This window comes from Colobus angolensis, unplaced genomic scaffold (genome assembly GCF_000951035.1).
Source record: "Colobus angolensis palliatus isolate OR3802 unplaced genomic scaffold, Cang.pa_1.0 Scaffold12, whole genome shotgun sequence".
In the NCBI taxonomy this organism is placed as follows: domain Eukaryota; kingdom Metazoa; phylum Chordata; class Mammalia; order Primates; family Cercopithecidae; genus Colobus; species Colobus angolensis.
Genome location: NW_012113141.1, coordinates 10,538,385 through 10,555,666, shown reverse-complemented (window position 1 = coordinate 10,555,666; position 17,282 = coordinate 10,538,385). Strand labels below are relative to the sequence as shown.

The following is a 17,282-nucleotide window of genomic DNA, read 5'->3' as shown; positions in this document are numbered from 1 at the left end:
GTTCAAGTAATGACAGATGTTTTATAACTTGCTTTCTAAAAAGCATGTGTCTACTTGACTGCAAAACTTTTCTTTTGCTAAATATGCAAAATATAGCTGAAGATTGAATTACTAGGGTCAGTAGAGACTGAGGATTCTAACCGGGGATCATTCCTCTCTCTATCACCCCACCTAGTGCTCTACCTCTCCTCCAAATATAAACTGGACAAGTATTTTTAAAAATAATATTTTGAACAAGTTCTTTTTTTTTTATTTTTCTTTTTAAGCACACTCATCCTGTGAACCAAGGATATGCCAGGTATCCATTCAAAATCAGTCTTGGAGGCAGGGCTGGAAGTGAGTAGCAAAGCCATTTGATAGGAAGGAGAATGAGAGATATGAATAGTGTGTAGGGAGTACTAACTGAGAGATGTAGGCAAATGTCTAGTGCAGGAACTACCAGGAGCTAATTCATTCTGATTATCAGGGTCCTGCTTGCCCAGGGCTCCATTTAGAAAGCCAGGCTGGGTGATCCTACATCACGTTAATGGTGCTACCCACACATGATCCATTTTCTATTTTGGGAGACCATCATGTCTCCTCCAAATATCAACTTCTCCCTTATCATCATATCTACCCAGAGTTCACTTGCTGGCCATTAGGAAAGTCCATGGGTGGTAGGGAGGAGCTCCAGAGAACACTGCTATCTTTTGGGGACAAACTCAGGCTGCTTAATGTTTCTCTTCAATTCAGAGAACCACTGGATGATCACTGATGTTCCAGCCTTTTCTGGCAGCAGCTAAGCAATGGGAAGCCATGAATCACAGGCCCCACATCTAATTGGCATAGTTTCTTTGTCTGAACAGTAGAGCTATCTTGCCTATCATCACCATCATCAGCATCATCAGCATCATCATTATCACTCATTACTTATAATGACAGCTGACATTTATAGACTGTCCACAAGGTACACACTCAATAAATGCCAGCTTTTAGTATGATGAGAATACATGCTCACCTGTGCATAGAAAGTACTCCACAAATGTTAGCTATTTGCCAGGCACCCTGCTAAGCACTTTACATGCACCACCTCATTTCGGCTGCCTTCCTAGGAGGTAGGTACTAGTGTTGCTCTCGTTTTGCAGGTGAAGGGAATTAAGGCTTGAAGAGGTTATGCTCCTTGGCTCAGGAGCACATGATGAGGCTGGGATTTTTTGAAGCCAAAGGCTGCATGAACTTAGGCACTTCCCTACGGTACTCAGTGAGCACTCAGGATCACGGTTTCCTCCTCAAAGGAAAACTGCTAAGCCCAGCTAAATACCTCAGCAATTTACAGGCTGCCGACTTTCAATCTCTGAACCAAATGTCTTTTTGATGAGGCCTAAAATCCACTCTAGAAAACCGCAGAAGGGAATTTCTGAAATCGCTTCTAACTTCCTGTGAAAATATTCCCTAACTGGCAAGAGATTGTCCAGATAACAATGAATACACAATAAAGCTGGTGCTTCTGCCTTTGCTACCTGGCTCACAAATAACCCATTTGGCTTCCCAATCACTCTGATACCTAAAACTAGCAGAATTTATGCTCACGGCTGGAATGGCTCTGTTCAGCCAGTAAGCAAAAGTTTATGACTGAACCCTTTGCTCTGAAATGAAATCTAGTCTCTTTGGCGCGACTTTATTAGGCCATATTGTACAGCGATAGGAGACATAAGTACCCAGAATCTGCTGTCACTAAAATGGGACTGGGTTGGCAAGCATTTTCGTCCTCACACTCAATACTGTGTCCTAAAATGGGAAAGTTGAATAGAAATTAGGGATGCAAATCAGGGCTGTTTTCTGAAAGTTTATTTTTAATTGAATTCAATATAGTCATGTCATTGCTTCTGTATCTACACAACCCACATTCCAATGGAGATTAAGCTATTATTGGGGTCACTGCATCAATGGAGAGAGACTAAGTAGGTAAATCTGGACCCCTGACATATTATTTAGGCTAATTATCACAACAGCCCAAATACTTGGATACACATCTTGTGCTTAATTATCTAAAAGCTTTCTCTGTAACTGGCTCCAATATCTAGCAATAGTTCATGGAAAGCATTCTTTTTCATCTCTGGTTCAAATCCTTTAGGCTGTAATCTATTCTTCTGAATCTCTGATCCTCAAGGCATCAGGAGAATACTTGCCCCTTATTCTTCAATGTCTTTGAGAACAGCTCCTTGCTTCTCAAAGTGTGGTCCCTCCATGGGAAGCATCAGTATCATCTGCGAGCTTGTTAGAAATGCAGACACATAGACTTGACCCCACCCCAGGACTAATGCATGAGAAACTGGATTTTACCAAGACCCTTGGGTGACACACATGCATATCAAAATATAGAAAGCACTGGACTCCATGTTTCAAAGGACTTTTATTAAGTAAGCCCTCAGACACATCCATGGGTAAGACCTTGTCATTTGTTAACAGCAGTGGATGGTGGGATTCTCACCAAACTGTCTAAAATAGTAAAGATCCTTCAAAGGCACAGGCAACTCTCTAGTTTTTTTGTGTCATCAAAAGCAAGCTCCTCATTCCTATGTGGATTCAAACGTTCTTTCTAACTCCCTTCCTCTTCTCCCAGTTTTTTTTTTTTTTTTTTTTTTTGGAAAAGATTGTTTTGGCCTCAATTTTAGAATTTAGGGGTAATGAACTTGCCAAATATCACCTTCCCTGGGCTCAATCTACTTCCTGTTGAATTGTTGTTTGACTTTACTTTGGAACCTGAAAAATGAAGACAAGGAGAAGACAAGGAGGGCTGAGTCACAAGGGGAAGATAGAATAGGCATGAGATGGGGAGGGACGGGGCTTCCTCTCCCAGAGGAATGCAGGCAGGACTTCTAGCTAGTAGGAATAACTCCAGTTAGATTGGTGGCAATATACCAGTTCTTGAGAGTTTTGTCTTTCAAATTCAAGCCTCCAAGTTATTGGATTTAGAATTTAGAAAACCATAAGCCACTTGCTAAGAAGCCCAAGATGTTCCATAATGAAAAATTTCCCAGAAAATATTGCTCATACTAAGAAGTTTTTTTGGAAGTGTAAAAATGACCCAGTTATACATACTCCCTGGTAGATCCTAAGAGTGCAGAATTTTTTTCCACGCTCAGAAGCAGAATTGGTTGACTTCATGTCCCACTAAATGCTATGAAGTTATTCATGCTTACTTATGATTAGGTGCCTGGAAAAATTGTTCTTGTTTGTTTAGGTCTCTTTCTCCAGTTTTATCTTGCTTAGTTCAACTCAGCATATATTAACTCAGCACCTCTTATTTGCAAAGTACTGTACTGCTTGTTCTAGAAGATACAGACCTGAGTAAGACAGCCCTTCCTTTAAGGAGCTTTCAGTCGATACGGAAATGGAATTCTACTTCATTGTAGTTCTCTTCAGATGTCAGGGGAGTCAAATGCTGTGATAGTACTTAATGCTAATCACCACACATGGAGCACTTACTAAGTGTCGGGTACTGTTCTAAGCATTCTGTACTGATCATCTCATTCAGCCCTCACTGCCTCCTGAGAGATATGTGCAGTTACTATTCCCATTAAAGCAGGGACAGCACAGCACATTGGTGAAATGAGGAAAGGCCTCAGAGAGGAGGTAGTTTATGACTTGAAAGTTACAGGAAGCATTGGATTTTGACAACTGAAAAAGGTCATAGAGAGACATATTTGTGATAGAAGGATCAAGGGAAACAGAGATTTCAGGATGGGAAGTCACGAGAGGAAGTTTTTAGATTAGTATTTCCCATCTTCTTGAGCTGCTCCTTGAAATAAAGGATTCTGTGATGAAATATCATGTTCCGGCCAGGTGCAGTGGCTCACGCCTGTAATCCCAGCACTTTGGGAGGCCGAGGCAGGTGGATCATGAGGTCAGGAGATCGAGACCATCCTGGCTAACACGGTGAAACCCCGTCTCCACCAAAAATACAGAAACAAAATTAACCGGGCATGGTGACAGGCGCTTGTAGTCCCAGCTAGTCAGGAGGCTGAGGCAGGAGAATGGCGTGAACCCGGGAGGCGGAGCTTGCAGTGAGCCAGGATTGCGCCACTGCACTCCAGCCTGGGTGACAGACCCAGACTCCATCTCAAAAAAAAAAAAAAGTCATGATCCCCCCTTGGAGATTTACAGTTCCTCTTAACATGTTAAATACTTTAAGGAGCATTGCACTAAAAGTAAAATAATAAAATTAAATAAAACAAGTTGGCTTTGTTAAATTCTGTGCTTCCCAAGTTCATTTCATTCATTCAGAAACTATTATTGAGCTATGACTATGTTCCACGCATGGTTCCAGGCAGTGGAGATTCAGGTAAAAATCTGTGCCTTCGACATTTCCCACATTCTAGTAGGGGCCACTACAGAATCCCCTCCCCATTCTTCTTTGTTTCAGATAACACCTGCTATTAAGTTTTGTCAAGTTCATTCTGTGAAGTATTAGTTGAGAATAATTCTGCCTTTCTGGAGCAGGGGAAATTGTGGGAAGTTAGATTTTTAAAACAGAGTGGTGCCATGTTGTGAACCAGCACAGTTCCAAGTGTGGTCCATGGTCCATGGATGGGGACTGTGAGCTATTTGATACTCATCCATGATGAGTTAAGTACAGAAGATGAGAGTAAGTGCTTAGAAACTTTCAAAACAATTGGATGGATTAATTTTATGTGGGTTGTGAATCTATGATAAAAATTTTGGATTTGTACCTCACATATTATCTTTTCTTTTTTTTTGGTAATTCTTATTTATTTATTGATTGATTGATTGATTTATTGTCTCATCATGTTGCCCAGACAGGTCTCAAACTCCTTGGCTCAAACGATCCTCCTGCCTTGGCCTTCCAAAGTACTGGGATTACAGGTGTGAGCCAGTGCCTGGCCTGTAATTCATTTTTATTAGATTTTGCAAAAAAATTGATATTAGAAATAAAAGCTAAACCCTGGTCCCTCATCTCAGATGGGGTGAGAAGGGCTGCCCTGGAAAACCTTGCATACGAAGCTGAACTATCCTGAGGTTGGTTTGGCAGATACCTGCCTGAAAACATTTACTTCCTGCTCAATTTACCCAAATAATTATTTTCAGTGGTATTTTTAAGAAATGTTATTATTTGAAGGACATGTAAAGATGTTCTTTACTATTAGTAAGGTTGCAAAACCGAATTCCTATTTGGACAGAGAGTGAATAGACCCATCTTTAAAAAGGTCTCTTAACTGTAAACACGTTTTCTATATTGGAGAGAAAATTAAGGAGAGGGTGGCAAAACCTTCTACGCGTTAAAAAGGAAGGACCAGTTTTCTGCCACATGTGTAACACTTTAAAAAATTTTCTCAATAATTATTATTTTAAAAAGTTCTCATATCACTCTTGCTGTTAACCCCTCCTTTACCTTCATTTCCTCGGGCACTCTGTCTTTCCAGAAATAATCCTGGTTGGGATAATGGAGTGCGGGAAAATGCCATGTATTCTGGTGCTGTCTTTTAATCTCTCTCTGAACACCTCATGTGGGCTGATTCTTTTTTCATAGTGCCTGATGGAAGAAATCTCATTTGATAGTCTGCAGCCTACTTGTCTGGGAGTAAGAGATTTGGCCCAAGTCCACTCCGAAATTAATATTTGGAGTTGTTTATTTATTTGTTCATGGCTGAAGCAGCCAGTTTTCTGGCATTCCATCAAATCCCCCCAAAATTGTTTTAACTGACATTGTCCTGAAGCCTTTGGAAAAATCTGAGATCTTTTTGTCCTATTCACACATTCTGGAAAATGCTCTCTGAAATAGGCCATAATTGTGGAATGCCAAATTGTTATGGAGTCCCTGAAATCCAAGCAACTTTCGGAAAGGCAGCTGAACTGAGTCCACATCCAAGAAGTTCAGCATTGAGATGCAGTTTGGCACAGAGAAGAAATACATTCTGAAAAGGTGCAAATCACTATTCTCTTCTGCTTTCTTCCTTTGGCTTCAACTTGATCACTAGTTCGCTCCACCCCAGAAAGCTGTGCAGCGAGGCATTATCTGTGCTGGCACCATTTGAAACCTCAGCTAGCAAGACTCAAACATTTCATTTTGTTTATTCTATGAATTGCTTTTAGGATTTGCAATTATACTGAAGAACGAAGAGGCTAAGAAGAGGTGGAGAAGGAGATAACCACATGCCCTTTGATAAAAACTGGGGCAAGTTGGTTGACATTGGAACATAGAGGGAAATAGAGGAGGAGAGAATCTGACAAGTCTCATGATGAAGTCTTCTTAATGCCTTGCTGGCCTTAACATCGTACTTTTCAGCAAGAAATGAGAAAACGCAAGATTCAATTAAACTTTTCCCCTTGACAGAGCATGCTGTTGAGGAATGGATACAAATGACCCCTCATCCATTTTAGTAACCAGCTCAAACATTCATCAACTAGAGCCCATCAATTTTTATTTCATGTTTAGTATTGTAGGCAAAGACTTGACACATTTTGTGGGGTTTTCTTGGGGGATGGGGTCAAGATAAATAACGTTTTAATGGCATCTGAGATATGCCAGTCAGTTCATATGACTGCATTCTGTTTCACACAATCTTATTATAAAGGACAGTGACAATGTATTGTGTAATTTATATATATAAATATTCATTCAAATGCGGCTAATTCTGATTAAGCACTTCTAAGATTTAAAACTGTGGATCCTTTACAAGAAGAATATTCACTGAAAATTCAGATAGACTTTTTAAAAACAGTAAATCTAATAAGTTCTTGTGAATACACTAACCTTCTAACCGTTTTGGGCAGTGTTAGTGTGTATATGTTATGACTCATCTCTTCTTATTGCAGCTATTAACATAATGGTCATTGGCTTTTTATAATTTCCTTTTAGTTCTTTACTTTTGATATACATACTATAATATATATTTGGATTAAAAGAGTATGCCTGTTTTCAATTAAATAAGGACTGGTATATGACAGTCTTTGGAATTATTTGTATGACTTCACGGGTAGAGATGGACTTTTGCAAGATTACTTGGCTGTAATCAACACAGTTATTCAGACTCTTTACTGGGAACAGAAATCCTGATGGCTGTAACACACTCCCAGCCAGGAGAGTTGAATTTTTCACATCCACCGGGCTGTTAGCATTAGGGAAACACAGTTTCACTCTAATCAGAGGAAGCATAAAAAATAAAAGGCATCATTACCAACCCACCATTAGTGACACATGCGGAACGTGGGATCAGGAAGGTATGACTTCCCACGGAGCCAAGGCTGAGGTTTCCAGTTGGAGGGTATATTTGATGCGGGAGCTGTCTGCTCACGGATTGGTGTGAAACCATTTGCTTGGGAGGTTCAACTAGACTGGTTGAAAAATTAGATAATGAAGAGTAGATAAATAAGACAGTAAGAGGTGTAGGCAAGCTAGTTCATTGGCTCAATCCCCTGTTCTCACTGATGATCCCGTGTGTATTTGATGAATAAGGACCCACAGAGCATCACCTGCTCATCTTTGCTAGGCACTCTTCTAAAACAGCTGGGGTTTGATGTGACAGCCAAAGGATAAATTGCTGCCTCAGGAAATGCTCTGCCTTTGACTGATTGCTGAATGGCTGGCAAATTAATTCTGGCACCTTTCCCTAAGTCATTTTGGTCCCATTCCTTCATTTTTTCTGCTGAGAAGTGTGTCTTCACATTACAGTTAAAAATACATTGACAACACAAATGTGGGGAACAGCATGTACTATTTTAGGAAAGAAGTTGTAGGCTAGGAAGTTTCCATTTTGTGTGACAGAAACCACCCTTTTATGCTCTGAGAGGAGGCTTGAACCACCCTTTCAGCTAGAGCCAAAATGGATTATTACTCCTTGCTAGATGTCTCTTAAAGTCATGGGCTATAGAGTTTGGGCTTTTGAGTGCTTGACGGGCTTCGGTTTTGAAATTTGATATTTCCCTCTTAGGTACTTGTACGCAGCAAATTCTCCCCATCTGCCCAAATCCTAACCCCTCTATCTTTGTGTTGGATGGTTAAGAGTGTGAACTCTGAATCCTGTTTGTACCACGGATTCACTTTGTGACTGTCAGCAGGTTTCTTAACCTCTCTGTGCCTCAGTTTTATCATCTATAAAAGGGGAATTCATAATGACAATAACTCCCTTCACCTGGTCCAGATTTCTTTGTTCACTTTCATTTTCTTAGTATTAAACACAAGGTTTTATTTATTTATTTTAGAGACAGGATCTCTCTCTGTTGCCCATGCTGGAGTGCAGTGGTACAATCATAGCTCCCTGCAGCCTTGAACTCCTGGGCTCAAGCTATCCTCCTGCCTCAGCCTCCTGAGTAGCTGGGACTACGGGGATGTGCTACCACATGCGGCAAATGTTTTAATTTTTTGTAGAGACGGGGTCTTGCTATGTTGCCTAGGCTGGTCTCAAACATCTAGCCTCAAACTTCCTGCCTCAGCCTTCCAAAGTGCTGGGATTACAGCTGTGGCCAAGGATTTAAATTCAATATATTTTGCACTGACATTTTTTCTGTCCTAAGAATGCACTGTATGAGAAATGTACACTTTTGTTTTTGCTTTTCAAAAATAAGTCGAAGATATCACACTCGAGACTTAGAATAGTAACCTTGATAGAAGGTGACAATTTCAGCCCTTGGGTCGGTATAAGGACTGAGGTTCTGTTGCTGCGTTTGCGATGTGCTATGATGTCATGACTCTGGGTTCTCACTCCTGACTCGTCTGATGTGATCAGCCTATTCCTGTCCTTGTTCTGGCATGACTTAAGGATTAAATGGTCTCAGCATTAATTATAATTACTGATTCTCCTGCTCTTATGTTTTACATAAGGGTTTTAAAAATCTTTTTAATTGTGATAAAATACTCATATAAAATTTGGTCTTAATCATTTTTAAGCGTGTAGTTCAGTGGTACATTCACATGGTTGTGTGACCATCACTACCATCCACCTCCAGAACTCTTTTTATCTTGTAAAATGGACACTCTGTCTCAGTTAAACAATGACTCCCCATTCCCTCTCCCTCCAACCCCTGGCAACCACCATCCTACTTTCTGTTTCTATGCATTTGAGGACTCTAGGTACCTCATGTAAGTGGAATCATAACATAGTTGCCCTTTTTGTGATTGGGTTATTTCAATTAGCATAATGCCTTCAAGGGTCATCCATGTTGTAGCATGTGTCAGAATTTTCTTCTTTTTTAACACTGAATAATATTCCATTGTAAATTACCAGACTTTGTTTATCTAGTCATCTGTCCATGGACAGTTGGGGTGCTTCCACCTCTTGGATATTATGACTAATGGTGCTGTGAGCATGAGTGTACAAATATCTCTTTGAGATGCTTCTTCCATTTCCTTTGAATGTATGCCTAGAAGTGGAATTACGAATCCAGTGGTAATTCTATGTTTAATTTTTTGAGGAACCACCATACTGTTTTCCACAGTGGCTGTGCCACTTTACATTCCCACCAACTACATACAGTGCTTGAGAAGATGACAGTGTAATTCAATTAGCAATTTTAGCCTCTTTTAAAAGTGAAATTCCTTTACCAGAAACCTCAAAAACATATTGACTATCCATATGGAAATAGTGTTAAAGATGTGGAAATCTCAAACAGATGGCGATGACAACGGATTTAAATGCCCCAGCATTTATTCAGTTGATTCGATGCTACTAGGTCTAGTGTGTAGAGATTATCTGCAGGTCTACACAAGGATGTGGAAAAGGCATTTTGTTTTCTAGAACATTCTGTACTTTTTTCTACTTATTTGACTTTTAGTCCTCAAGCATTTCCGATTAGCCACAAAGGCAAACTTGCAGGAAAAAAGATATGGAAAAATCATTAAAAGTCAGATATATGTGGTCAGGTATATCATAATCAGATATATCTGGTGCTTTCTCCAGCAAAGAGAAAAATATGGGGAAGTAAATACCAGTTTTGATTTAATCAGAAACTAGAACAGATCCTAAGATGAAAAATACATGCAATCAATAATTGCTGAATGAATGACTCAATAAAACAATTTTTGCTAAATTCAAAACAAACATGAATGATATTGTTACCCTACAAAGAATGTGTTCCTTCTTATTTAGAAAGTTTAGTGATTCACCTACAATAAAATTTGGTATAAAGAATAGCTTCATTAGGACACAAAGGCATGAAATTCTGAACAAAACTAAAAGAACTTTGTTAAAACCACATTAGTTAAGGAATACCACCAATGATTGATAATCAAGGTTTATATTTTCATTATTTTTGATAATCAGTTGTTGTATTTAAACTAGACCATAAACAACACATTATAAAAGAACACATATGAAAAGAACAGGCCGAATTCTTTTACTTCAGGAATACTATTTGCCCATAAGGCTCTAGTATGGGGATTTATAATTAGTGAGACCTCATATAGTATCCAATTCATTAATAAAACAAATTATGCTAATACTGTTTCCCAAATATTCTATATTCCAACATTTTTTTTTACTAAGGCAGATTAGGCTTTCTTCAAATTAGTTAGTGACCTTTGTTTATAAGTCAAGCATATCTTTTATTCAAAAAAAATTATTGAGATCCTATGGTTTGGAGAAATTAAAAAGTTCATGCTTAGCTAAACACATTGCAGTTAATTTTTAAAATCATACCATTTAGCAATAGAATTGGTTGAGTGACTTTTTTTTTAAGGACCCCACTCTGGGAAAGGCCAATTTGTAGCTCATACCCAGCAGCACTGCCTAGCTAATGTCTCACCTGTGGGAGTGGGTTGGAAGCAGCTCAAACAAATGAGGTTAACCTACATAATCTAATCACCCAGACTGAGCAAAAAAACAGACAGAAAGCACAGAGTCAGGGAGCCTTCAGTTTATTTCTAATTATTTTCCGGCTTTTGTATGCTGGAGTATCACCAAGTAGATGGTAGGTGTATCCTTGCCCACTGTTCCTAGGTCCCCTTCTGATCCACTTGTTGCATTTCTCCCAGTTAACTGACTGGCCACAGGCAAGATGCCTTTGAATACAAGATCAGCACAAGACGTTCTAAAGAGCCACTTCCTGTTGGCGGGGTGGCTTCCTCTCATCTTCCTCTTACCCAAGCCCCCACTGGAAGGGAAGCCTGAGAGGTTGCAGCCAAAGACACACAGCTTGCCCTCCTTCCCTCAGGGAGGCCTGTGAGATCCCTAAGCTCCCAAAGTGGCTCAACATTCTCCTTGTAATTCACCAGTTTCTAAAGATTGACTTCATTGTAAGCCCGCAGCGGTGGTGCATGCCTGTAATCCCAGAATTTTGGGAGGTCGAGGCCAGCAGATCACTTGAGGTGAGGAGTTTGAGATCAGTCTGGCAAACATGGTGAAACCCTATCTCTACCAAAAATACAAGAATTAGCCGGGCATGGTGGTGCACACCTGCAATTCCAGCTACTCAGGAGGCTGAGGCAAAAGAATCTCTTGAACCCAGGGGGCAGAGATTGCAGTGAGCTGAGATCCCACCACTGCACTCCAGCCTAGGTGACAGAGCAAGACCGTCTCAAAAAAAAAAAGAACATTTACTACACTGTGACATCCTTCCAGAGATACCCAGCATGAAGAGGATTGCTGGGAAAACCAACTAAACTTGACTACTGAGAGAAAATGCATATTTTAATGAAATTTGGAGCAAGACCTCTCTGAAACTAACATTTTACCTTTTCTGATATTCCTTGTGAGGTCAGAAAAATCTGTCATTTTGTGCAAAGTAGAAATATACTGTTTCATTATAATATGTACATGCTCATTATAAAAGCCTTCGACAATACAGGAATCTACAGAGAAAAAAGTATCATTCTACCACTCAGAGGTAACAACTGTTAGTGTTTTGATATAAAGTTTCCTAGATTTTTTTTATGGCTTTACAAACACTCAGATAACTATAGGGCATCTAAAAAATAGGATCAGATTATATACACTATTTTATAATGTGCCTTTTTACAGAATTTATACATGAACAGGTATACATTTTCATTATAATTTTTAATTGCTTCTTAGTATTCCATTGTATGTGTGCCATTTATGGTTATTTCCCATTTTTCATGAATAGAAAGGATGTTCTTGTATGTTTTTTTAACCTATGTTTTCCTGTTTCTTTGCCATGAATACTTAAAACGGAATTGTTGTGTAAAATACTATGTACTTTTATAAATTTTGATAGTAATTGCAAAATTGCTCTTCAAAACAGTTGTATCAATTTCCTTGCCCACTAATGTTGTGGGTGAGTGCCCATGTCTCCACACCATTAGAAGTCATACAGATTAAAGACTGGGTACAGTGGCTCACACCTGTAATCCCAGGACTTTGAGAGGCAGCGGCAGGAGAATCACTTGAGGCTGGGAGTTTGAGACAAGCCTGGGCAACATAGCAAGACCCTGTATCTAAAAAAAAAAGAAAAAAGAAAAAAATTGCCAGGTGTGGTGATGCACACCTATAGTCCCAGCTACTCCAGAGGCTGAGGCAGGAGGATTGCTTCAGTTCAGGAGTTCAAGGCTGCAGTGAGCTATGATCCACTGCACTCCAGCCTAGGCAACAGTAAGACTCTGTATTAAAAAAAAAAAAAAAAAAAAAGGAAAGAAATCACACAGGTTAAAAAAGAAGTGGTATTTTAGAGGGCACACATTTTATGAATTTAGGGTCACTGAAGGCTTTATATGGGTGCAGAGGCTGTGTTCCTGATTGCCGAAAAGGTCACCATTATCTAACCAGCGCATTCATTTGTTTGCCTGAGATTATAACTCAGGTTTCCCTTTTACAGCCCACCGTCATATTTTAAACTCTCCGCATGTGTTCCTTTCCTTCAGATTGAGGAAGACACGTGGCAGAAATACTACTTGGAAGGAGTCTCAAATGAAATGTACACAGAATATCTCTCCAGTGCCTTCGTGGGTCTGTCCTTCCCTACTGTTTGTGAGTAAGTGACCATTAACTGGATACTCTTTGGCTCTCAGGGATATCGAATGTGCCCCTTGCAAGAAAGCCTCCCACCTCTGCTGGGTACAGTCGGAGCACTTGACAATTGCTAAGGGTATCCTGTGTGCTCGGCCCCATGTGAAGAACAGAAGGGTGGGTCATTACATGGTCTCCGCCTGGGAAATTTCCACTGGCCCCACTTTTCTTGACAGGCCTGAGAGTCTTGGACTTGGATTCATCATTTATGCTAATTTATGAACTACAGTTATCCTGCATGCCTCCTGTGATGTAGACACGTTTATGAACAGTGGCATAAACCCCTGCCTGTCTGATTCTAATAGGGCAAAACAAATCTTGCCAGCCCCTCAATGAAAGGAATTTTAATCTGTCTTCCAATCAAGTCTGATCATAGAGACAACAGAGAAGCTACTGCAATAAAGCCATTCAAAGTGCTTTCACCCTTTGCTGAGGAAATGTGGAACCAAATATACAGAAGGAGGCCTTGAGCCCCCACAGAGGCAACTGCCATGTTATAATAATAACAAGTCTTAGCTTCTCTTTCTACTGGCTCAGCAGGATGGATCAAAGCCACCTGCCATGGCCACTGCAGGTAGAATAGATGGTCATCTATGGGGGATGACCTCAAGAGCTCTACGTGTCTGCCGTGAGGCATGACAGTGCCTCAGATTCCTCACTTAGAATCCTCATGTCTGTAATCGCAGCACTTTTGGAAGCTGGGGTGGGAGGATCACTTGAGGCTAGGAGTTCAAGACTAGCCTGGTGTCTTGAACCGGGTGTGTGGTGGCACACACATATGGTCCTAGCTACTCTAGAGACTGGGATAGGAGGATTGCTTGAGCCCAGGAGGCTGAGGCTGCAGTGGGCTATGATTGCGCCACTGCACTCCAGCCTGGATAACAGTGAGATTATATCTCTAAAATAATAAAAAATAATAATCTCAGATGTTGAGTTTAAGATGAACGAGGTCTTTGTGCCCATTGAAAACACAAACTCCCTGAGGTTGGTGAAACATTAAGCCTGATCTCCTGACACCTTAGCAAAGGATTTGACAAGTGTTCTTCTCACTGGGGAAAAACAGGGGGATCTGGGAGCTCACTGGGCTGAGGAAGAAAAGCCATTTGCTTGCGCTTCCTGCCTACTTACAAACCAAATCACCTTCCCGAAAGAGAGGTCTGAAGACATCCAAACAAAACCGATTGGGCTTTACCCCAAAGGAGAGGACAATCCTGGGTGCCCTTGGCCTCCTCTGTATCGCGGTTTTCTTTCTGTATGCAGGAGGGAGGGAGGCGGAGCGCTTGGTGGCTTCCTGTTTACCTGGAGCCTCCTGTCACTGAACACAGCATGTGCACTCTGTCAGTCCCTGGGCCCAGACCCTAAGCAATCCAAAATGGTTTGGCTGTTTACTGAAATTTCTCACCCTGTCTCTAAGCGAAAGTTTAAATGCTAAATGGACTGGAAAAATGAATAGGTAATTGATTCGGAAGGAGTTATTTTCTGAAAATGGATGCCCTATTGTGACTCCCATGTGTGCCTTTCTTTGAGAGCTATTTCTCTTCCTGCCACTGAGAGGAGTTAACCATTCAGAGGCATTGGGTCCTGGAACACTGAGGCTGTCCCAGGGGATCTCCCCCTCCTTGGAGCTTGGCCTGCCTAGGATAGAAAGCCCTGGGGGAAAGCAGGCTTTTTAACGGAAGCTAGTTTTATAAAAAGGCAACTGAAGCCTTGTCTTTCTAATGTGGTGGTGGTCTGAGCACATAGACGAGCTGCCAGCTCCTGCAGGGAGTCTTAGGCTGGTGAGGGCGTCAGCAGGGGCTCCTTCAAGCCCCCTTTCTTGGCTGTGGGGTTTCCCCGGCCTAACTGGTGTTTGTGTCTAACAAGAGTGCTCCCTTCCCAACCCCCAGGCCCTTCTTGCTTTTCCACCCTTCTGTGACTCTGCTCCTGGTAACTGAGTGGGTTCCTCTCACGGGTAACTTGGAGGGTTAGGACTGCTCCCCCTACAGGCTCTAAATGAGATATTCACAAGGTACGTTTGACTACATTAGTGTTTAATTTCATAAAAACTAATTGCTGATATTTCAAAATAGTGGTATTTCACGTAAAAACTAGATTTCTGGCTTCTTTAGAAAATCTAATGTGACAGTGCAAGACCTACATTTCCTCTGAATGCTAACTGGCTCCAGTTTGATGCAGCAAAGGGGTCAGTGTAGTCGTGTAGTCACTCCTCCCTGATATGTTAAACCAGGCCAGATTCACACATAAATCCCAGGCCTGGCCCTGTGGATGTGTGAGTTTGCCAACCGTGACCCACTGGGTGGTATGGAACTTCACTGGCCTTCAGCCAGCTCAAGACCTGGCACTAGTGGCTCTGTGAATATTCCCTTTGATTGATTTTAGTATTTAGAACATGTCCCAAGGAGGAGACAAATTGTTGTCAGATAATTTAGTATTTGCTCAGTAAAGCTTCTGGAATATATATATATATATCCCACTTCTGGGGGGATATATATTTCCCAAAATATATATATATCCCACTTCTGATGTGAGTGAGAATGTGTACAACTTAGTGCTATTATTCGTTTAATACAATGATACAGCAGAGGTAGAAATGATCAATAAAGGAAGGACATTTAATGAGATTTAGGAACCTCCAGAAACATTGAAGCTCTCCTCAAGCATTTGATTATCTGGAGGCTTAATTATCTGTGTTTTCTACTTTAAATTAAAGAAAAGCCATAACTCAAAGTTACCAGCAGTTTAATGATAACACTCTTCAATTCAGGTTAATTAAAGCACAGCCGTAATTAGAGTGTAGTGTTGTACATCACTGGGCTGGCACGTAAGTATTTTCATTACAGTAAGAATTGGCTATTCAATTTCAAAATGACACAAAGGATGCCAAAATATATTTTAAGCTGGTTCACAGAGAAGAAAAAGAATCGGGGAATATTCTGAGTATCATAAAGCACAGATAAAATATACAGATTTTCAGAGCAGTTTCTGTAATTATGCGCTGCACTAAAACTATATGCAGCCAATAACATCTTAAAGCATGGAAAGAAATAAATGTGCTTTTTCTCTGGGCTGGCAAAATGTTCCCTTGCAGGGTGGGATTGGGAGAGCTTGGAGTTTTCTCAGAAGCTAGGAGAGTCATTCTATGAAAAGATATGGGAGCAGGATGTAGGGGTGAAATTTGAGGTTGTTTCCCAAGAGAACAGGAAGGGGAACAAAAGAGGCAGTGGAGGCAGAAGGTCCTGCCACCCCGAAAGCTATCTCTATCAAAATTTCAAGCCAAGAGATTCTCAGTGTAGCCTTCAGTCTGTGGCTGAAGGCCCAAGAGCCCCTGGCAAATCACTGGTGTAAGTCCAAGAGTCCAAAAGCTGAAGAGCTTGGAGTGTGATGTTCAAGGGCAGGAAGCATCCAGCACAGGAGAAAGATGAAGGCTGGAAGACTCCACAAGTCTAGTTCTTCCACATTCTTCTGCCTGCATTATCCTAGCCATGCTGGCAGCTGATTAGATGGTGCCCGTCCAGAGTGAGGATGGATCTGCCTCTCCCAGTCCACAGACTCCAATGTTAATCTCCTTTGGTAGCACCTTCACAGATACGCCCAGGAGCAATACTTTGCATCCCTCAGTTCAATCAAGTTGACAATATTTAACCATTACAGGTGCTTACCCCAATTTCCTTCTCTGAAATAGGAGTGCTATGACTTATCTGTCAGTACTGGTTAATGTCTTTTCCCCCTCTCCCTCCTCTCCTTTTCCCTCTACCATTTATCTTTCTCATTGAATATAAAAGAAGCACTTAGAAAGAAAGAAACACATTGTGAGCTATATGGGTATCCAATTTATATTTACTTTTAACCTTTAGTAAATTCTCTTATCAGTTAGTCACCAATTAACCAGATATTTAATGAATTGGGATATGTGCATCATTGTGCCAAGCTTGGTGCCACTTCTAGAGGAAACTGCCTACTAGATTTGATCAAATATGTGTGCATGAAAAGATTAATAGCAATACTTACAAATGCCAACAAATGCCAAGTAAAATATTCAGTTTGCCTGGGTTGGCTGCCTCCAGAGTTTACGGTCCAGCTAAGGAACATAGTACCCATCCTCAGAAGACCTAGGCACCCACTGATAAGTGCTTTGGTAGATGCACACAGCTGGGATAGAGATGCTGAGAGTTATAGGGACATCTCCCTGTAGGCTGGGGGGACATGGGGGTGTTTCCTGGAAGCGATGACATTTGAGCTGTGTCTTGTCAGGAGTTTTGATTCAGATGGGGGATAAAGAAGGACGAGCATATTCTAAGTGGATGCTGCGCCACACAGTACCAT

General features: G+C 40.9%; 1 protein-coding gene across 16 annotated transcripts in view; it reads left to right on the top strand.

The window, feature by feature from the left end:
- KCNMA1 (potassium channel, calcium activated large conductance subfamily M alpha, member 1) overlaps nucleotides 1-17,282 on the top strand; it is a 762,545-nt gene that overhangs the window by 591,123 nt on the left and 154,140 nt on the right. For all 16 annotated transcript variants that reach the window (XM_011928774.1, XM_011928767.1, XM_011928759.1 and 13 more), the window contains one exon: nucleotides 12,815-12,924. In XM_011928774.1, coding sequence (XP_011784164.1) covers nucleotides 12,815-12,924 — 110 coding nt within the window. The remainder of the gene's footprint in view (nucleotides 1-12,814; nucleotides 12,925-17,282) is intronic.